General features: G+C 41.2%; 1 protein-coding gene across 4 annotated transcripts in view; it reads right to left on the bottom strand.

The window, feature by feature from the left end:
• MAPKAPK3 (MAPK activated protein kinase 3) overlaps window positions 1–23,590 on the bottom strand; it is a 50,601-nt gene that overhangs the window by 4,920 nt on the left and 22,091 nt on the right. For all 4 annotated transcript variants that reach the window (XR_005103607.1, XM_037383044.1, XM_037383042.1 and 1 more), the window contains exons 3-9: window positions 10,110–10,249; window positions 9,202–9,266; window positions 6,986–7,065; window positions 5,037–5,163; window positions 3,498–3,573; window positions 3,195–3,319; window positions 1,081–1,166 (exon numbers count right to left, since the gene is read on the bottom strand). Coding sequence is in view for 3 of the 4 variants with exons in the window: in XM_037383044.1 (XP_037238941.1) it covers window positions 1,081–1,166; window positions 3,195–3,319; window positions 3,498–3,573; window positions 5,037–5,163; window positions 6,986–7,065; window positions 9,202–9,266; window positions 10,110–10,249 (699 nt within the window). In the remaining variant the exon portion in view is untranslated. The remainder of the gene's footprint in view (window positions 1–1,080; window positions 1,167–3,194; window positions 3,320–3,497; window positions 3,574–5,036; window positions 5,164–6,985; window positions 7,066–9,201; window positions 9,267–10,109; window positions 10,250–23,590) is intronic.

Genomic DNA, 23,590 nt, shown 5'->3' with positions numbered 1-23,590 from the left:
TTTATTCCAAACATGATTACATTTTTGTTTGGTTAAAAAAGACTTAGAAACATTGTCTAGGTTCTGTTCTAGTTCTACAGAATCTCTGTAACCCCAATTTCTCAGCTTTCACAACTCTAAATGAACACATCCATTTACTTCATCAGGATGCTACACAGCTATTTTTATATGATTGTAAGGGCTTTCTGATCTTCAAACAGGCATTAAAGAAATGCTTTAGTCATGCCTCTGTTTCTGCCCCTTCCTCTGAGGATCAGCATAGACAGAGAAAGCACTATGGGAGAAAAGCGCATTCTACAGTACAAGTGATTCTGTTCCTGGCTGATGATTTTTTGGGCAGTGAGAACAAGACTGGTGTCTTGACAAGACAAGACTTTCAGGCCAGAAATGTGAGAAGTATAATCTGCTATTTTGAGTGACACCTACAGAGCAGAGATGATATCCTGAAACTCAGTCTGGTAACTCCTGAGATTCTCGTCTCGTTTGAAATATTAATATTATAGAGTATTTTTTCCCCCCCCCAAAGAAATATTTTTAAAGGAAAAGTAAATTCAACCAAGTCACAGAATGAAACCTGAACTGGGACCATTAACAGCTCTGTGTACCACCCTATCTGGCAATCTCCTACTGGGTACTAAGCTGAGACCCTTGCTCCTCCCACACACATTTCCAAACAAGGATAAGAATTCCCACTAAGCACAGGACTGTGTTCACACTAACACAGCTATGCACAATGGTGCCTGGGACCACTAATAATAGCTCTTTTTAAATCCTGCACTGATGAAGTAAGTACATACAGTTTATTTTTATATTTTTAAAGAGAGTAACACATGCATATGCTGCAGAGTCAACAGTGACTGACTGCTCAGAGAAGATACAGATACATTCAGCTTTTGCTTCCAAGGACACTGTTGTGGGTGTCTTTCTTTATGTGTCCTCTGGTAACACCAAGAAGAATTGTGGTTCTACAGGCAGATGAACTTCTGTTAACAGTAATCATCATCCTTCTTTTGCCGTGCTATGTGGAGCTACATTAAGATCTGCATGTAAGAATTCATGTTGTAAATATATGTAACTCACATTAATCCAAGGGTGATTCATAAACTGAGAAACTGTCATCCTCTCTGTCGGGTCTGTCTTCAGTAAATGGCGAATCAGTTGTTTGGCTGAAAAACAACATGGCATGTTGTAGTCTACTACTGTGTTCCCAAGTCACCTTGAGAAGAAAGACCTGCTGAATGAAAAAAGATAATTTTGCAGAACTCAAAATACCTACCTATTGCTGTTATCATGTTAAGAAGCCATGTACAGTGAGGTAGGTTACGATGTTTAACGAGTCAAAACATGAAAACATCCAGAACAAGAGGTAAGAAGGAAAGATGAAGGCCTGGGGATTCCAGCTACGCTATCTACACCACCAAACCATTTTGAGAGCAAGAACCTGAGAAAAATAGAAACGTGGGAACAGAAAGCTGCCAAGCTGCCTGTCTGAAAGATGGCAACAGGCTTGGCATTATGGGCTGAATGAATGCATAAGCTGATGTTTTAGGAAATGACAGAAGACAAAAACTAGCACAGGCTGTGGAAAAAAAAGGACAATAAACTTTTATTTGACAACTGAGAGGCCACTAGAAGGACAACAAAGTCAAAGAAATAGATTGTACAAATAGGCTTTGTAGCAGTTTCTGAGAACATGGTATCTGCCAAAGCAAGAGTACTAAGTAACGGAGATATGATGAGAGTCTAGACAAGAGTTTCATTAATGCAGGTGACAGACCAGGAACACTGCATCCAAGGGATGATATTTAGAAAGATGTTCACATAACTTCCTTGGGGGAACCTAGAAAAACTTCTGAGTAAAAGTTCTCTTTTAGAAACATCAAATGCAAGACAACTAAATGCTTCTAAGAAGCTGCCAGAGATATAAGCTGAGACTTTAGTTTGTTGAGAGAGGCTGCAAAGGAGTTTTACAGTAGAGATTACTTGAAGTCTAAAATGCACAAGGGAACAAAAGCAGGGGACAACAGAGCCTGTTAAGGTGGTTACAAGAAGCTGGAGGGGAATTTAGAGGAAGTCTCCATAGATGATGCAATGATGCAATAATTAGATAAAGAAAATCATGACAAGAACAGTACAAAGGAGAGCAAAAAAGCAGTCTGCTACGGTGCCTGATCAGCCTAAAAGAGCACATGTAAACTAGGTGACCTTAATAGGTTTAAAGGTAGAAGGCACCTATCTTCATTCAGGCAAGCATACAGAAACCCTACAGATTTTCCAAGTGCATGTCCTCTCGCCAAGCTCTCCTGGTGTTTTGATAACTGCTGTAAGATGAACAAGACCCAAGGCAGACAAAATATTAAACCAGAAACACATAAGCAAAACACCTTCCTCATTAATGTTCAGTAGTCTATGCTGCACAAGCAGCCATGAGATCCAATGAGGGGTTAAAATGCCACAGATGACAGTATTATCCAACTATAACTTGTTATTGCTAAACAGGAGACAACAGCATGCTAGCAACAGCAAGATAAAGGGCTTGTTAGAAAAAAAGATGTGCCCAGAGGTTGCTGACCTTTCCCTCTAATATGACAGGCAGGTGAGACTTCCAGCTTATGGAGACTCTCAGAATAAGAGGGAACCAAAAACACCCACTTTCAGGACACTGGTTTGAACCCATCCAGGCCACAGCTGAACAGCAGCAGCTTTTGGTCAATGACTTATACAAAATGAATTGTTGACCTTGATTTAAGTGGTGGCTGGCAAGTTCACACATCACAAAAAACTAGCATGAAAAGTTGCCATCCTTGGCTGTATCACCAAGGAGGGAAAAGACTGAATGAGTTCTTCAGACAGTTTGCCTTTCTTCCAACTCAGCCTGCATTGCAGCTGTCCTGGCAGTCTCCTTTCTCAGGATTAAAGACTTGTTTCCAGAGGGTTTAATCTCAGCATTCACTAGTGCTAGCTGGAATTTGAAAGAAAGTTTTCATCAGTCCTTTACTTTCTGTAGTACCTAGGTTGCTGGCTAGTATCTGAGTTCCCAGTCATCCTCTGTAACACTTTACAAAAAATTAATTTAAATTCTAAAAGAAAGGGAAACAAAAACTAAGACAGGCTTTTAGAAATAGTCTCTTGTAAGCACTCCATCACTGCACAACACCATGCACACACTCATCAGTAGCAGTGAGCATTGTTACCTTCGTCTGACACTTCAGCCCACTCTGGATTGGGAAACCCATACTGTCCCATCCGAATTCTTCTCTTCATCCCTGGAGAAATGGCTTGACCAGTGTTTGAGTAGAATGGAGGGAACCCACAGAGGCTGTTAGAGTGGACAAAAGAACTCTTTAACTAGGAAAGTCCTTTCATCTCTTAAAAAGCCCCATACAAGCTCATATTCCTGAGCAGGTTGCATGATCCTAGTGACTAATTACTTGTAAGAGCAGATTTAACAAGATATGTCTGTTTTCTATTAATCAAGCCTCCTTCCAAATACTTACAGAATATATGTGATGACACCCAACGACCACATGTCACACGATTTGTCATACTTCTCAGGGCCAAGGACTTCTGGAGCTGAAGAAGATTAAACCCAGAAATTAACAGAGTACCAGATATTTTCTTTCCTCTCCATCACCTTATAAGTAGCAGCACACTTCATCAACAAATATCAGAGGCATTAAAAAAATGCAACTCACTGTAGGAACTGGGTACTATTTTCTATTGACAAGTTCCTAAACACATCTAATGTAGCTTTAAAGAGGAGGAATGAAGCTGGCAAAATGCCCTACTCTTCACCCTAGTGTCTCTCTGCTCAAGAGAGTACTAAGATTACAGAGAAGCAGAAGGAGCTATAGCTAAATGTGTACAGGGAGACACTGTGTTGAAAGAGGCAGAAGCATATGTTCCAGAAATCAGAACAGAAAGGACCTACTTTAGCTGTGATAAAATTTTGAACGATACTTAGATGGAGTGTGTTTATCTCCAGCAGCTACAGAGCACTGTATTTTAATTTGGCTTCCATAGCATTATATTTCATTTTTTTCCCCTGAGGCAGGTGAACTGGCAGGGAGCTTGATTTTGTGAGGAAAATGATTCTCTAAACTTATGAGCAATCATGCTGGTTTATAAGAAGGTGTTGAGAAGGGAAATGTCAGCTTGTTTAGATACAAATATAAGGCATAAAACGATGTATGTGTAAATTACTTAATATTTTATCACTAATCCCGGCTTACAAAAATATAAAGAAAGCATCAGAAAAAAACCCATGGCTAACGTATGATCTGCTAACAATGAATAACAGTATCTTTCAATACAAAAAAATATAAAAAACTTACATTGTAGAAATGAACCAATTCTTTCAAAAAATTAAACCCTTTCCTCCAAAGAAATTCCAAGCATGGACTGCCTCAGTTATACCATATGGTGAATGGCTATTAACTCAAAGACCAAAAGAGATGTACTCTAAAATGAGTGCATAAAGGACAGTCTACTGTGACATTCATTACACGGTGCTCTGTCTCTGGACCAGATACAAAATACAGGCAAAAATTCAGCTGTGATTAAGTCATGTTGGTCTTTTATTACTAATTCCTCCATTTGCCAGCTTTAAGAAGCTTTACAGATGAGGCAATACTCTCCTGTTATCTTTTATTGCATTAGTTAAGCTAAGGGACGTTTCGCAAAGAAACACCCAAATAATCATGAAGCTGAGTTAAAATTATGGCTTTTATTGCATCATTCAAAGGAAACATCTGGATTACTTCAAGTGCAATCAGAAGCAACATGTACTTTCTCCTTGTTCCTCATTTGCATCCCCTGTTAAGGTTGTTTCCTTTGCAGCCGAGGAAGAGAGCAGAACTGAGCTGTACTGGAAGCAGACTATGTTTGGGTTGGATCCCAGTTAAATTCTGCAGGCTACCTCTCTGCATTACATTCACAATAGAAAATTTCCCATCTATTCCTACAGTTCACTGTCCTACTAGAAGGGCGAAGGTGACAGACTGAAATAGAAAAGAAATGCATCTTGGATAACTTACCCACATAATAAGGAGTATAACAGGGTGTCTGCAGCGCGTTTAATACAGTGGTTTCTTTGGCAAAGCCGAAGTCTGTGAGTTTGAGTACAGTATCCTTCTCTTTAGAGGTGTAAAGCAAGTTTTCAGGCTGAAAGGCCACCAAGAGAAAGGATAAACTGGACAATGAAGAGATGTCTCTACTGAATTGAAAGGTCAAACGATTCCTGCTTGCCTGGATCACCACCAGCATCTGGGTCTTCTTATTTCTCTCACATCTCCACCACAGCATGCTGAAAGTTCCCTCCCAACATGTAGCATTTTTGCTCAGACTAAGGATCAACATCCTTCTCAATATGGTATTTAGGAGAGCCATCACAAGACTCTCATCATGTCCGATTAGCATCAAGTCTGGCTTCTTGAACCTCTCTCTAGTTCACTGCACTTACTAGGACTGTTCTGTCTAATCAACACCAGTTGATGTGACAGCACTCTGTACTGCACTCAGGTAGCTCAGGTAGAAGACGAGAGAAGTCATCAGCCAAACTCTCAATGAGCAACTGACATAACGCCATCAGAATTAACGGACACAGACACAGGTCCCTTCCTGTCCATCCCCATCCCCAACCCCCACCCTGAAACCCAAGTTAATTCCACTCTTGCTCTACACTCCATAAAGGCTCCCCAAAACCAGAATTGGCAAAGGAGGAATCACAGAATCACACAGCTCTTGTGCACAAGAACAGGGACAATAGAACATCTTCAGAATCTGCAACTGTTTGAACTTGTTTTCTAGCTTCTCAGTCATAAGGAAGCTATGCCTTCTCACATGCTAGTGTTTAGGGACATAAAGAACAAAGGGCTTGAAAGCAAACAGGATTTAGGATCTATTAAGTAATTTGTACCATTTCTATGTTAGTTCTCTGAGTGTGTGTAAGGGGTGTTTGGGGCTAAGCACTTCAGGTTTTGCACTGGTGATAGGCAATGGCACATAGCTCCACAAAAGGGAATAGATTTTTAGTCTCAGAACTGTTAAGTCATTCTCCAGTTCCTACGTAAAGAACCCTCAACCCACCCCTCAGTGACACCAAGCAATGGCAGCTCCCCTCCAGCTAAACACACAGAAGCATCTGTAGAAAATTCACAAACACTGAACTGCAGAAGCAATCAGATGCCTTGGTCTATCATTATGTGACCTGCTCTCCAGCACATTCCATCACACTGCTGTACCGCTGCACTAGAAATGCCTTGGCGCAGCTACCTTGTCTTTGCTTATACTGTGCACTTTACAGAATGAACACAAAATACAATACTACAAACCCTGTCAAATCTCTACAAGATCTGGGTACAAACTTTAGCTAATAAAACACTGTTCCACATAGTAATAACTGAGACCTTCCCATCTTCCCAATATTACATATACTAGTAAAGTGGGTTGGATGCATGGAATTGGTATTATTCCTCCCATATATGCACTGCTCCTGTTTCTGAAGGGGGTGGTGGTGTTTGTTTTTGGGGTGGGTTTTTGGTTTGTTTGGTTGTTGGTTTGGGTGTGGGTTTTTTGATTTTGGGGGTTTTTTTGGTCTTTTTAGGCAAGTATAAATCTGAAAACAACTAATAACTGGCAAAGACTGTACATAGAGGTATAGCATCTAATATAAGTTCATTTCAGGCAGTGTTATTTTCTTGTTAATTAACTGGATTGCAAGTTGGTAGTACCTCTTTAATTAACCATCTGACTATCACGAGATTCTTCTGCATTCTGTACACACCTAGGAGGCATTAGCATACATAAAATTCTGACCTTTGACTAGTTGCAAACTAGTTGTGAACAGATCCATTCTCACACTGGCAAAGGTACAGGAACACTCTGACCATCTGATTGTACTCCTAGATCTATTTAAACCACCACTGCCCATTTATTTTTCTGCCTTATGCTCTTTTCTCCCTGCCCACACACTTTCAAGACTCACCTTGACGTCTCTATGGGCGATGTTCATTGAATGCAGATACTGGATGGCTGTTCCAATGTCTCTCATTATTTCAGAGGCCTCTATAAATACAATTTTAGAGAAAGGTCCATTAACATTCCCACTGTAACTCAGGGACATGCTTGGGAATGCTTATGACTTACAAACAGCTTGCTGGAATACAGGGCTAGCATCAAGACTAGAGAACCTAAATTAGCCCCAACAGCTGTGTTTTGGTTTTGCAGGCAGCCATAGCCCCCAGTTCCCTGGCTGTTCAGCCCTCCTGTGCAGGCACTGCAACTGAACCATTGAGTCTCCTGCTCTTTATGAGCTTGTAAAATTGTGTTTTAACCTGCTCACCGGAAAAGCAGCAAGAGCAGAGCAGGTACACAAGTAACATGCAAGACTACGGAGAAAGGAGCCCCAACGAGGACATAACCCTGATTGTCCAGGACATGTCCTCAGTTGTCTGAGAGAGAAGTTTAACTTTCAGCTTCTAGTTCAGGGGTAACAGAAGGATCTAAAAGATTTTCTAAAAACAGAGCAACATAACAATATAGTAATTTTAGGATAGGTTACATCTTCATTCCTCACAATCTTTAGTTTTTCCTCAGGAGAAACAAAATCAACAGTTCTATTCTGCAAAGCCCAAACTGCCACCTTTGAAATAATATGTTTCTAAAATTTAACATAACTCCAGTGGGAAATTCTAGTGGTTGGTGAGCTGCCTTGCAACAGCAGTACTCTTGAAGTCTGGAAGAGTTCAGTTACATAGGCAGAGGTTTCAGAGCAGGGAGGAGTGACATTCCCATTGTACTAAGTGAGCATTATGTTACATCACCATTGTCAGGGAAACAACAACTTCAACCTGGTCCTCTTTTTTCTGCATAGGTAGAAACCTTGGCTGCAGCAGTGAGAGAAGGTAGAAATCCTTGTACTATAACAACCTGGAATCCTTTCTGACATGGCTTGAGACTGAAATTACGCAATCTCAAGCAAGGCCAATCAGAAGGCAGGAACACTCATCTTCTTCAGGGAAAACCTTGGCTCCTAATGGGAAGTTGTAGCTGATATATAAACAGCTAGCGAACCTCGGGAATGCGGTGGAACAAGACTCATTTATCTCAGGAAAGAATTAAGGTGTTTTTTTTTGTTTAACACTCCCAGACGATTTTGAGTAAGTGTTTAAGATATTATACAATGCTATTTAATCTAGAAAAATCACGTTTTTAGCACAGTGGAGTCACTAATGATCAGAGTCTTTCCCCTGGAATCTTTTATTTTAGCGAGGAAGAAATAAATTTCCTGAAAATGCTCATTTTCCCTACATGAGTCTTTCATAACACTTAAAGGATTCATCCCAGGCTAGGAAACACAGGAGCACAGGATCAAAAAAAGCCTGGGCTCTATAAGAGACTTGCAAAACAGTCACAGTAATTTACAAGCTCGGGTGTAAATGTTTCTTCTTCTAATCATTCTGTCACAGCACTAGCTACAAACACTAACATTTTATTCCTGAGCAGCAACAGGAGTTGTGAATGGACAAGAAGAACCACAGTCAACCACACCTGTGGTGCTCCGCATATAATAAATAGCAAAGACAATAAAAATGGCAAGACTATTCTACTGCAAGCTCTGTCACCAACTCACACCAGGTCTTTAACTTGTGCATATTCCCTATCATAGATAAGCAGGCTTGTTTACAGTGAGGCTAATAATACTTCCCTTCAAGTAGTACTTTAAAACCCTTGAATAAGAGATGTTTCATCTGATGCGATTTCCTTGTGATATTAATCACCTAACAGTATAGCTGTGCACAGTGATGCTGCTTGAGGGACCACCAGAAAAGAAATCATAGTAGCAGCTGCACTAATCATGTCAGAGGTGGTCTAGCAGAAGACCAGGGACTAGAGTAACACAGGCTGCGGTGGTACAGAAATGAAGCTGAGCAGGTTTGTATGAAGAGTTTTCCTCTAAACCTTCCACACTGTGCCTGAACTTAGCCAATTCTGGTAATTCCTGATTTTCTGTAACTTGTAAAAATAACTGTTTAATACAATGTTAGATGGAAAATTTTAAAAATAAAAACTTTAAAAAATTAAAAATTACTAACAAAAATCAAATTAAAGAAAAATTCCTGTAAGGTAACTAAGCAAGGGGACAGAGAAAGGGAGAAGCAATCTTTAACAAACTTTAAAATTAAACTTCTGATCTTTCACCTCTCTCAGTGAAAGCTTGATCTCCTCTCTCCTGGATCCTGCTAAACAGCTCTCCTCCTTCCATGCTGAAACGAAGAACACAAAAAAAACCCCACTTTACACGAGCAGAAAAGATCAAATTAACATCTGATTGTGCATCCATATAATGGCACAGAACCATGGCAGGAACAGGTTAGAAAAGATTACAGGGTGCCTCCTATGCCAATGCTTCCTAAACATCACACTCATCTGAATCAGTGCAAAAAGCCATTCTGATATGGAATAAACAGAAAACAAAACAAGACCAAGAGATTTTGATGCTTTCAATGTACCCTGTCACAAGGAACATGACACAAGTAGTTGGGAAGTTAGATACACTAGCACTGGGAGGCTGACCAGTAATCTTGTTTTAAGTGCTGAAGATGGGAAAAAAAAAAAAAAAAAGAAAGAAGGAAGCAAATATACTGAAAAGGATTAATTTGTCCCCAGTGAAGACAACAGTAACTGTGGTATTACAGATAAAGGAGAGAACACAAAAAGTTAAAGTCAAAATAGTAGCAAAAAGGATCATGTCAGATCACTGGATTTACATCTGAAGTTGGAAACCAATCAAAGTGCATCATATTTGTAGAGACATATCTTTCAAGATGGTCTTAATTAGTCAATGTTTTAATGAGGGCAATTGTCACAGGGTACAAGAAAAATTATTTACTGGTTAAGATTCCTCATTCTTCCATCATACAAGACAGCTGGAGCAGCTATACATTTCCCTACCAGTACCATAAAGACAACGAAAGGTTTGCTGTGCAAACCAAAATCATGCTGCTGAGAAAGCTCACCTAACTCTCATCTAACATCCAACACATTCTACCACTCCCTCCACCCTCTCAAAGTCCGCTGTTTGATGGGGAGCCGCTGCTGGTCCATACCATTCCATGACAATGAGGAGGCATCTCTTTCCATGATGTATATTCTCATAAACATCCAGGACATGGACAATGTGGGGACACCCTGATGCTCGCCAATGATACTCTACTTCCTGACGGGCTTTTGGGTTGTCATACAGGAGCTGTAAAGAAATAGGAGAGAGCAATGTCAGTGAGCCAGCATCATTCTGCTTCAAATCGGCACCTACATGCATTGAGCTCAAAGATAGTGGCACAGGCTCCTCTTAGCACTTTCTCCAGCCAAAGGATGCCAAGCCATCACAAGACTTGCACCATCTCTGGGCTGCCCAGCTTCTTAGAAATACAGAAACAACTGGTCCCTTGGAACTGGAAAGACCTCAAATGACAGTAAGGAGAGACTTTGAATCTGAGATGGAGACAAACCTATCTCACCCACCTCTGGGTGGGAAACAGCAATTTTTTTCCTATTTGTTTGCAGTACTTGCAAACAGAAGAGAACCCCTCTGCTAAGGACAATAACCCTCCCACCTGCTCCTCAGCTGCTGGGAGAAGAGACTTCCGGGTGCAATGCAAATCCTTTAAGTTCAATGAGATTTAAAGCAATGAGGAATTTCACACTGACTCTGAATGGGCTTCTTAAATACTACACAAATTTCTGGCCCTATCAGGGTTGGGAAAGGGACTTTTCACTATATAGATGTTTCAACTTCTTTCACTGTCACATGCAGGGCCAGTTTATTTTAAAGGCACTAATCTCTACAAGAGAGGTAAGAGCTCATCTTTCCTGATCCTGCAAATTTGTACACAAGAAATGCGTCCCGTATTATTTGAAGAACTGGTCTGTATCAGACTCTGCAACTGAGCTTTTGTGCAACAGGGGCACATTGCTGAATCATGCCTTTTCTTCTCTGCCTCATCTCTCTAGACACCACTAACACTTTGTGACACAGACTTTCTCTTTACAGCACATTTATACAGTTCCTACACAATGCGGCTGTGATCAGATTTTGATACTTTATGCCCTATAGTAATAATCATTGCAATGAAGGAGCAGCAACAAAACTGATGCTATATAAAGCATTGTTATATGCATTAAAACAGAAGAGAAAACAAGCAAAACCAATCACCTCTGATCTATTTGCCTTAGAAAAGGACTACAACAACTGTGGGGAAACTGTTTTCAAGTAGGCAAACAAAAAGTATCATTGCTGCACTATTAGGCTTTATTTAGCCTGAAGCTCTTCTCACTCATGTTTGCTATCAGGTCCCAGTCACAACACAACTGCATGTTAACTGCTGAAAACAAGTATTAACATGTAACCTGTCATTAGGGACCTATGAATCAGACCAGGAAAGCAAGATCGCTTTTCCATCCAGTTGCCAAGCTAAGGCATGAATGAAGTCACAGGCACCTCTCAATATAGGGAAATGCATCATTTAAAGGTCACAGGAAGGAAATCAAAAGTTCTGTTTTCTTTATTGACTCCAATACAGACAATCTGCATCACTAGGGAAAAAACAGCCTGCACTTCTTTGCTGCTTTGACATCCCTTTAAGCAAAACAGACACAGTAACATGGCAGGAAATGCTCATAACACTTTATGAAATGCTGGGGAAGCCCTTGGGATCTACTGGACAAGGTAAGAGGCTTCTTTTCCAGGCTGGGAACAGGAAACGGGTGACAAGCACTCCTCTGCTGAGTGCACTTTCTAGTGTTTTTGTGAAGCACAGAGAGGCTGCAGGAGGGGACAGACAAGCTGCTGCAGGAGGGCTGCTGGCTCCTTAATTGAATGGGCAGGGAACCCCACCACCATGACCTCCAGGCTTCCTCAGCTCCGACCCAAAGGCTCCAGTGGGACACCAGATTTTCAGAGCACACAGAGCTGAAGAAGCTTTCTTGCCAAGTTAAATGCCCTTGCAGCCAACCTACTTCTTCCACAGCTCTTGTTCTGCACCCAGAGCACACCTTTTGAGATCACTAACTACCCGCCTCCTCCTTCCTGCTCCAGCCTAGCTGTGGCCTTATTTCCAACACAAATAACTTCCTAGAGAAAGAGATGGCTCCAGTTCGGACAAAAAGCCCATTAATGAGTGCAAGTGCAGTAGCTTTACTTTTTTCAGCCATCAGCCCATTCAGTAACTTTTCCTTCACAGCCACTGCGTTCTAGCTCAGTAGGACTGTCTATCAGCATTTTCCTCTCTGCCCTTCTGAGTTTGGGCTGCTGCCTAGAGGTCTCTTTAAAAGTTCATTAAATTACATGTGCAACAATAAAGCCTAAACACCCTCAGGACTAGCCAGGCCATTTAGAAAAGCATTAGAGGGTTTACTGCTTGGATATTACTGGATTAATGCCACTTCTGAGAAGGACGCTTTAAAAACCTTCTCACCTATCCTATGCTGCTAATTAGACATAACCGTTCTCTTTACTAATGTTAACTGCACTATAACCTGTACATCTTGTGCCTGCACAGTGTGCAGAGATGTTCTTTTTCCTGTTTGTATCAAGTGCTTATGAAAATTGTTTCACAGAATTGAATTCTCACTGTCTAAAGAGCTTTTACAAGGCGTTTTGATATACACAAGGATGCTGCATTTTCTTTTCTCCACCCCTACCAGCAAGTTTCATATACTCCTTTAGTGCCAAGCTTGAAAGTACTCAAGTCAAGATGACACCTGGAGAAGCAGAGAAAAGGAAATGTAAAAATAAAGAGCAGATACACATACCAAGCAACATCTGATATATCAACCAACTGTTAACCTTCAGATTTCTCCTTCTGAGCCTCAAAAATAAATTAAATCTTTTCCTTATGTCTAAAACTGGAAGCCATAACTACAACTTTTAAGACACTTTATAGATGCAGACACCTGTAAAATGAAAGTCAGGCAGGGTTTAAAGCACCAATTTCTACAACATTTAGGTGATGACTTCCAAATAGACTGAAATTCTAGCCCTGTGGTTAAATGCTACAAACTTGCAAAAAACATAAATGGACATTCTGGCATCTTCCTGAGCCTGAACAGTCTGTGCTTCTATTGTTGCAACAGCTTTCATAAGACTGCAACCAGCTTCCCCTGACATTCTACAAAAGTGTAGAGGTTGTTGTGAACAAACTCAGAGTTTCAGATAAGTTTTCCAGCACTTCGGGTTCACGTTGGTTTGAGGAAAGGGCAGCTTTGTCCAACAGTATCAGTTCAAGGAGCTGCCAGTCATCCCCCTAGAATTCCCACATAGTTCAGGTGAGTCACAGATTGTCATGATGGGCTGTGGGCAGGATCATGAACCAACCTAACTTCAAAACAAGACAAACCCAAGAAACATGCTATATCTCCCAATTTTTCATGAAGCCAGATCAGTGATCCAATGTACAATGCACAGCAGCCTTTGCATAACAGCGAGGGGATGCCCATGTGTGTGGTCAGACAACACAATTTGGAACAGGAGCTACGCGGTAGAAAGCTGTATTTTTGCTGGAGCTCAGCATTACTGAACCACTGCCTAAAAGAAGCAGATGAAGCAAGTATTAACAATTATTCACTGGGAGATCACCAAAAACACAGGTGATGGATGGCAAGAAAGTACAAGAACTCCAGAGCACTAACCCCTAGTGATTCACATAACTCTTCCTCGTATCTGCAAAAGCTGGAGGCAAGAAAGCTGCACATAGGGTTCGCTCAGCCTGTTTCTGAGGAACAACAGGGCAGACACCAACAGATGCTCCAGGATGCCCTGCTAATTCAGGGCTTGGGCAGTGGAGGGAGGCCTGAACTCTTTCAGTTCTGAGGTAATGGCCTAATTCTAAACTGCAGCCTGGAAGGCCAGCTCTGCAAAATTTCCCCCTGTGCAGAATTTCTTCGTAATAAAAAAAAAAAGTAGACTAAAAAGAACACACTATCATCTACTTGCTTTTCCATCGATTCAGTGTTTTGTAAGCAAGGAAGGATAGCAAGAACCCTCATACCTTAATGGTCTGATCTATACAGGAAATAGCCTTCTAAGGACTCCAGGGAGCAGCAAGTGATTTTCTGGACTCTGAAATCGTAACAACAGAGAGAGAAAACATGCATAGGCACAGGTATGAAACAGGCTGAGGACAGGAAGCAATGACTTCTCTGTGACTCTCTCTTTAATATGCACCAGCAGATAACACAGATTACTATTACACCTGCTATCCATTCCCTACATAGGTGATTAAGACCCCCATATATGCTTTTTTATTTATTTTGAACTTCAGTAATCCTTCCTAGTTCCAAACAGTTGCAGTGCTTGGATTAGAACTGTTACAGGCTCAGTTCTCACCTACTGCACATGCCACATTAAAGCAGCATCTGACACTGCAAGCATCTTTTACTTGCACCGCTTCCAGGTTCTGAACTCTCCTTCAACTGACAATCAGTTCTATAATCTTTACACTATTTTCCTCACAGGAAGGCTTCCCATTATTAAAACAGCAATGGGACCAGTAGAGACTTTCAGTCCTAGGGGTCGTCAGCATATAATACTGATATATAGGCACTTAAATATAGCTTTTGTTTATTTTTCTAGCTGGGAAAAGAAAAGGCACAAGCGGGTAAATGTCTAACTTCTTTTGCTTTCTTTCCTCTTTGCTTGTAGCTGTTAGAAAAAATGCTGAATCCCACAAATAAGCCTTGCAATCTAAATTCACACTGATACACGGAAACTAACACCATTTGCTGCAGAGCAGCTCTTCCAGTCTTTCTTTATTCAAGAGGAGTTGATGGCAAAAGGAGGCTTGGATAATGTTTCTTTCATCTCCTCCATCCTCTATGCTACAAAAAGAAGCAAGGGGGGGTGGGGGTGGGAAGAGCTATCACTATGGTTTTGGACATTTTGTCTTTTATTACATCCTGATTATTTGCCCTACATCTATTAATTTAATGTTAATAATCTTTATCTGTTTTCAGATCTCTTCATAAGGGATAAAGCCATCCTTTGTGTTAGAACACTAAAGGAATTGAAATTATTCAGGTTTTCTTCTTCACGCATCAGCACTGCCAGTCAGTCAAGCTGCAGCAAGAAGCATGTGCCTTTTTGCAATAGCAGCCCAACAAGAAGGAAAATCTACACATGCAAATCTCAAAGAAAGCACTGAATTTTTTCTTAAAATAAAAAAATAGAACACATTTCTGCTCAAATTATTTAGTACTGAAGCATCAGTCTCTAGACAAGGGATAAAGCCAGGGCTGGGCAGGCACAGACAGTGGGTCATCACAAAGTCTTTCACTTCTCTGCTTTTATTTCAAACCTGTCTTAGACAATTACAAATTAAATCTGCTTGGAGGTTTCCTTGAAACAAACCATCATCCTGATTCCCACAGAGCTGTCCAAGCTGCTGCCACAGTTGGCATTAACTGGCATCTCCATCAGTGCTCAGGTAGACAGCCAGTCCCAGAGGTGGGCTTCTACAAGTTAACAAATAGTCAGTAATAACACTCAAGCAGCACAATTTTGCAATACTCCAGCTCCTGGTATCCAATCCTTTCATTCAGCCTACTGAGTATCAGGGTTTTACCATCTCCACTGGGGGGCCTTCTCTATACACCTCTTCTCTCCAGTTTTCCAATCTCAGCTTATACTTCGAAATGGCAACAGCTACAACAGATCTTTGGTATCTTGCCAGCATAAATGAGAATGAAGTGGACTCGGAGAGGACTGCTTGCATGTGGTGTCAGAGTCACACTCTGAAACCAATTTCTTGTTAACATACAAGGCTTCAAATTCCTTAAGCACATGTTTTAAGGGGAAAACAGGAGGAAAGTGTAGAATGGACAAAAATAAAAAGAATAGGTTAGCAGAGATATGTGATCTTTTGTAAGAGTGTGCATACTGGACGTACAGCAAATCTGCCAAAGAATTTAGCTCTCCAAGCATTCCTGCTTCTTCATCCCCAGAGAGCACACACCACATAAATATTATTTCACTCCACGCCCCTCTCCTGCAGTGAATCAACTAGGTGTCTCAAAAATACCTTTGGTGTGGTTCTGAATTTTATTTATTGTAGCAGTATTCAAATCACCACCAGGCACCCAATATGACTATACCACCTGAGGTAAATAAATGAGACATACCACTATTAATTATCTAATTACATATGCATCTAGTCATTCACTCTGCAAAGGTCAACTGTTTTTGTTCATAAATATTAGTGGTGATATGGCAAATACAACTGAAATGGCAAAGCAGTGGGCCAGTATATATTTCAAAGTTATCCCCTTGCATTGCATATATGAGGTTAGAAAAGACAGGCACAAAAACGAGCAAAAAATGCCCATGAAGAAAAGCTACTGTCCTGATAAATACTCTGATAATATTACATTAATCTATTTGAACTGCAGTGCCAAGGTATGTGACTGTACATTCAATACTATGGGGTATATATAAATAAAAAGCATGCTATGCATTTTGCTACAACTGCAAGATTACTTTGCATTTTAATACTATGCTGTGTGGATGGAAAAATAACTCTTGCTGGCACCTTAAGATTCCAGTTGTACTCAGTTGTGACAAGCTACAAACCAGCTACATGTGGCTTCTATTTTATTCAAAATATCACAACTGTATTTTAAAAGAAAAATAAATCACCAACAGCTACTAACATGCTGTTACCAGACACGAACATCTTCAAATGATTGTTTATACAAGAAGGCCTAGAGATCAGCTCCTCTCTACCTTCCTTATGACAACTTCTGCCACAAAACACTGCCATTTCGCCATCACTGACAACTGCATTCAGTATCTGCTGTCAATACTCAGCATCTGGGGAGAGCTGCTGTAAAGCCCTTTCCAAAACTCAGACACACTACAAAACACCCTTTCTTTCCTTGATTCTTTAATACGCATATTATGACCATCTGAGACAAGACAAAACCGGGAGGTGCTCTAAAGGTCTTTCCACCCCTCACTTTAAAACCTGCTCTTTCTCTGGGAATAGGCAGACACGCAGGACAGACAGGCGAGCTACAGATTTTGGGTTCCCACTCTTTCAATGTCTGATCTTTGGTGTGTAGTATCTTGACAGGGCTTTGCTCCATACTGAGATGCTCTTCACCACCAAAACTATCACCTCCTTCCTCAAAGCAGGATTTTGACTGTAGTGCTTGCACGCACACAGCACGGGACACCCAGTAACTGCAGCACCCAAAATGCAGGATGTTCAGCCAGATGTGCCAGCATTGCTCTACCTATAGCATACTCAGGTTACTAGCATAATGCAAAATTTTCCAAAACTTCATATGGCATAAATACCTACAGGAAATTGGGACTGTGATAAAAATAAAGTAACCTGTAGCTCTACCATTATTTTTACTTTTTCTGCATTTCTGAGTTGAGGAAATCTAAAATCCCAGCTGAAAATGATGACTTTTTACTTTGCAGTTTCACTCTAGTGCCTAATATGAAGTTTGCTTTTGAAAAGGAGGGGAAAAAAAAAAAAGAGTGGGGGAGGACCTTAACAAAAACTTCACTCCTGCCAGCTAAGAGTACATAAACTCTGTTAACAAGGATTCAGGTGACTTGGCTTCAGTACATCTCAATCCTTGGCTTGTCAAAAGTAATACAGCTCATTTGTAAACTTTGCTGTTCAAGAAAATTCCAGCAGTACAAAATGACATGGCACCTCCTCAGATCATAAGTCCATCAAAACCGTCCCTCTGCTTTGTCTTTAGGTACTCATAGAACACTAAAACAAATTAAAGACCATAATCTTGATCTTCTAGGTGTCTAACACCTTTATATGCTTGAATCACAGCATATAAAAGGTGACTTAAAACTTTGAGACGTACACCACGGCCAACAGTTTTGCTACCCTGCCATAGTGAAATTTCCCATGAGGATACATCTTGCCTGTACAGGAGTCAGAGCTGTCTTGGGGGTAACCTGAGACTGAGACACAGATTTCCACAAGAAGTATGGCCATCACAAAAAACTCTCTCCTTTGTGTTTTTTTTAAATTTTATTTCCTTACCTTTGCTTTTCCCCTGTGCAGTGACTCTGATCCAGCAACACCTCCAAAAAAACATACTAGCACTTTTCATGGTCATGAAATGGGATGGAATGTGTGTCTGCCAGGATGTGACCCTCTCACACACTTTCCAATATTGACAGCCACAGTTGCTATATCGCATTTTAGCACAGTTGCTATATCCCATTTTAACAACCCCTAACACCCACCCAGCCCAACGATATGACTTTTTTTATACATATATATAGTTTTACGCTTTTTTCTTTTTAAAAAAACCCATGCAACCCCCCCAACAACATATCTAATTAGTAACAACAGCCATTGCACTCTACACACATTTTCCACAGAAAGAAGGGGAAAGAGCAAATACCATAGATGTTACTCAGAATGCTTAATGCTCATTTCAGTGCTAACCACCATGAAACCCACCTGTACAGTTGTGTGGGACAGCAGGACACTGATACCAAGATGAGTGAGGCATGGCACATCTTTGTTGGAGCAGGATGTGGCAGAAGGCACAGACCAGAAACAGTAGTACTGAGAAGATCTAAATCTAATCTTCCCTTTCCCAGTCTTCATGCTAATAAATGTATCAAAATTAACACAGAAGTAGTAATACTGAACAAGGTAGAAGCAAAAATTAGAAACATATTGCATCTCATTAATCACAGGCAACAGTAGCTCCAAGAGGAACCAGTGCTGCCCGCCAGCCTTCCTCTGTATTTTTTCCATGTGTGACTAAAGATATGAAGATTAAATCACTCAAGAACTCCCAGGAAGGATTTGACATCCATCCCCAATACATGGAGGCTCTTCGAGGTGCGTGCTGAATTCATGGAGACACCTGCCATGCATCTGTCTTTTTATTCTGCTCTGCACCCTAGCCCCACTTTTTGACAGTGCATACCTTAATGAGCCTGTAGGGAACCCTTCAACTGCAGCTATGTTCTCCTCTATGGCCCCACCACTTGGTAGTGGGATTCAAAATGAGGATACCATCCTCTCATATCACTGCTCACACACCTAAACTCCCTTTTAGCTGACTTCCCTTTCCCTTCCACATGAATTTAAGATTGTCATCCATGCATGCAAAGCTTGGCAATATGCCACCACAGGCCAGTTCTTTCTCATATATTGCTGTTCTTTCTCTTTTTTTCACATTTCCTTTCTCGACACCCACATTTGTGCTTTCTGTCACATGACCAAACAGGCCAAGCAGTGTCTCTCTCTTCTGTTGCACCATCTATCTCAAGTATTACTAAATCATCCAAACACAAGGACCCAGAAGTAAACAAAGAACTCTCAAATCTTCCTTCTCCCATTCTGCAGGGCTCATCTACTTCTTTTAAGCATTACCTTAAGGGGAGACTTGCTAAATCCTAGACATCAGTGGCACTGACAGCAACTTTACCCCACACCCCTCAAAGAGATACTGAGATTTCACACAGTTCTTGGGAATCTGAGCGAATCTGACCAGCATGTCAAAAACTCATTCCTGAAAGCTGTCACCTGTGGGAACTTGACTTATCTTCAAAAATAAAACAAAACCCTAAAATCTTCAGCAAGGATATCTAGGATTTCTCTTCGCTTCAAATCACTGCTGCATATGTTTTCACACTCACATTTGTGCAAGCTCTGCTGTTGGCATTTTCAAGCAAATATCTCTTATCTGTTTCTAAGTCACAACTCGGTAGATAGCTCAGTGGTTGATGGTTTAAAGGTCCATCAGGCATGAAGATCCCTGGAACTGTTTATTGTGTACAGCAAAGACATGATAGAGAATGGTATGACTGTGAATGGAAACAAAACCATGCAGCATTCAGCAGAGGCTAGAAATGCAAAGGAAGCCATTAAGAGAAAAAGGAAAGTAAATTGCTCTCCCAAGACTACTTGTGCTTATTTTGTCTGAATATATATTCTAAAGACATGTAAGCTATTACATAGGAAAGGAAAGAAAAGAAATAAACTGGGGGAAGAGGGAATTCAACAGATGGAGTCAACATAAGCAAGTGACAGTGCAGTAAAACTGTTATTTATGTTGCAATTCTCATTGATTCATTTTGCTCTGTGCACTAGCTTAGCCACCTGGGGTTACAGCTCTGCTTCACGAGAACAGCATCAGAATCCAGCAATCAAAAACATTACTTTTCTCCCAAGCCCCACAGCACACTCCTGGAGCAGCTAATGCCTTACAGCACTCACTACTTGATTAAGTGCTCTTTAATATCCAGGACGTTGGAAAACACACACTTCCTAGAACACAACTGGGAGCTGCCAGTTCATACACAGCATAACAGTCCTTCCCAGTTCCTTTCAGAAACCTTCAAGAAACACCATGCAAACTACCTTTAAGGAAGATCTCCTCATCACATAAACGTCCCATCCTTCCAATTTAAACCCTTCCTGAGCCATAGCTCCTCTTCTTCATACAAAAATAACCATCTGAGTTACTTGCTCAGCCCATCCAGACTCCCACCCTGCCTGGTCAAGCAATAAAACCCTGGAGGCTCTCCTTCATCAGCCAAGAACTTCTGCAAGCTCCTGATGAGTCACTGCTCCTGGCTGCTCCGGGCAAGCAGACTTTATTTCCCCTGAACTTCAGAGGGCAAGGAGCACCTTTCCGTTTTGCTGCCCACTTTTTAGTCACCTTGGTCCCCCCTCTAAAGATCTTCCCCATACCAGGATATGCTGTGGCATGAGGTGGGAGCAGAGGGCTCCCTCCCCATCATCCATGTTCCATTTCTTTGACAGACGTTAGAGAGAACTGCTCCACATTCCCTGCAACCAGATGGCAGAAAGCAGTCAGACACCACAAAGGTAGAACAGAGTAGCTTAAATGGAAGGGTCTCTCCTTGCCAAAATCAAGAGCATTTCCTTCACATTCCTGAATTGATTTCCTCTCTGCTTTCTGCATTATGTTGGCTGCCTCATGACTACACATGCAAAAGGAAGAGGAGGAGGATCCCAAGAATATTTGGAAACCTAATGTTTTGATGTCTCAGCTAAAGCAGCACCATGCTAAGGACTGCACAGGGGTCAGAAAAACAAGATGTAGCAAAAGCACTGCCAAACAAAAATCATTCCAGGAATGTCAATCCTTTTAATCTTTCTGAGCTGAAACATACATCCATTTCCCTCCCTTAAGACACTGTCCTTTCCCCCGCTCTGCCTGCAGCAGTATCTGCTTGTGGTACACTGCAACACTGGCTCATTTCCACAAGTCAGCATGCCTGAGAGAGAAGTCTGGGCTTGGGGAAGGGGAGGAGGGAGTGAGAAAGCTGGGGCAATGGAGAAAAGGGATTCAGAAGATCTTTCTGGCCTGAGGTCCCCTGCCTGATTCCAACTAACATTAGTACTGTGGAAACAACTGCCCCACAAAAGTGTTAATGACTTCGGAGGTGATGATTTCACAGAAGCAATGTGCCATCCAGTATCATTCTCCTAGACATGACACATCAGGGAATCAGGAAAACATATCCGCACTAAAGCCATGTTAACAGAGAAACAGATTGTCTGAGCTGTGCAGCTGCTGGTCTCTCAACAAAGCTGATTCAACACTTCACAGCAGGCAGTAGCAAGGGGAAAAGGCACTCAGCCATGATGCTCTGTCCATCAGTCGGGAAGATGGATCCCTAAGTGGAGACAGGAAGGGTAAGGGAAACATGCAGATTTTGAACACCATGCAGCACTGCGTAAGACCTGGATGATACCTGCTTAATATGCAGGATTTTGTCCAACACCTGCCAGGTGGTGGTAATTTCAGCTTTCAGGGATTAATACTTCTATAACCAAAAATGCTTGTGTATTTATTTATATGTGGCCATATAACACTTTTACACACAGTAGTAACTTGATAACCTTTAGAAACTGTCTCTTGGTTTGTCTTCACCATATGATTATCATGTGTCATAAGATGGAGGGGGTTATTTGCCCAAATTCAGAGGCGCACTTGTGATCCTCCTGCCCCCATTAGTTACTAATGGAAGTTATAAAGGCTACTCACAACCAGCAAGAGACTAGCTCTGAAGAGCACCCCAGCATCTCTACCACTGCAAGCTTCCCGACTCTCATTGCTCTGTTTCGGGTGAGGGAGGAGAATCCCTGAGATCCAGGGAAAGAACATCAAGACAGTGATATATTGTTCTCATCATACAACTATGCAGTACAAGCTCAACCAGGTCAAATGCAATCACTTTCAAAACACTGCTTAATTCTAAATGATGATACCAACTATTGCAGAATCTGAAGACATTTTTCAAACCTTAATGTATTAAACCTTAAAGCTCCTGAAGTCTCAGCTTCTTCCTAGCAGTTGACTATTCTAAACTAAGAAGCTGTGATATTTTGAACAGGGGGGGTGCTTTGCCAGAATTCATAATTATCCATCACTAGCTGTATCTCCAACTGCAAGATTATAACTATTTTAGTCAAAACTAAAAGTTTCCACACAAAAATATACAACAGATGGATAGAAAAGAATTCTTAGGTCCTGGACAGAACAGACATTCAAAACCACCGAGACCTTTTATTTACATATCAGATAATCAAAATCTGATTTCTCTATTGAGTCTGAGTACAGAAACTCACTTCAAGATCCTTCCTTTGCCTGAATTTGATCAGGGTCTTCACAGCTCTTACAGAGAACTCTCTGCTTGTCCACAGTGTGCTATGTCTCCCAGTTTCCACTACTGAAACACAAGCTGGCAAAGCAGGGACATAGCCCTGAATTTCTCAGACCCCAGCTGAGTGGGAACCACTGTCTATTTTGAGATGGGTATGGCTATTCTCATTTCTCATGAGGAGTTTTAAAGGCTCATGAGTGTTTCTAAATGTGGGGAATACAAATTTTTGTATTTGATAAAGTTTTCACGCAGTCAAAATACTATTTCCTGTTCACTTTTAAGGGAGATACTTATAAAGACAATTGCCATAAAAGAAGGGAAAAGGTGAGCCTTGGCAAGAAAACCTCCTTGGGTGTACACGCACTCGTTAAATGCAGCATGAGGGAGATTCAGAAGAGAGTCAGAGAAAACAAGACACCCCTAAGACAAGTTTCATGAATGCTGGCAGAACTGGAGAACACCAGGACTCTCATAGGGTCTCTGGGAGATGCTATGCGATAGCTGCACTTTAGTTTCTAGAACATACAGTGACATTGGAAGCACTACCGGAAAAATGTTTTTGCTCATTTCCCAAAGGACTGTTACATAAATACCTATGCCTGTTTTGCTTATCCCTGTGAGCCTTAGGTGAGAATACCACAAGAACTTGGGACTTGGAATATGAAAGTGAAGCCTTTTCATAACTCTGCAACATGCTCACCAAGGCAATTTCTAATAAAGGGTGTTTTAGCCTCTGTATCAGAAATAAAAATTATCTTGCTTTTTGAGAAAGATGGAGTAAGGCTTGGCTGCAGAAACATGACTATAATCTGGATGCTTACTCAAATGACTAAGCATGCATTTTTCATGACCCAAATTCTGGCTACACCACAATAGCACCAAAAAAACCCCAACCCACCA

This window comes from Falco rusticolus, chromosome 4 (genome assembly GCF_015220075.1).
Source record: "Falco rusticolus isolate bFalRus1 chromosome 4, bFalRus1.pri, whole genome shotgun sequence".
Classification (NCBI taxonomy): Eukaryota; Metazoa; Chordata; class Aves; order Falconiformes; family Falconidae; genus Falco; species Falco rusticolus.
The sequence above is the reverse complement of the archived record's forward strand: the minus strand, read 5'-3'. Positions and strand labels throughout refer to the sequence as shown.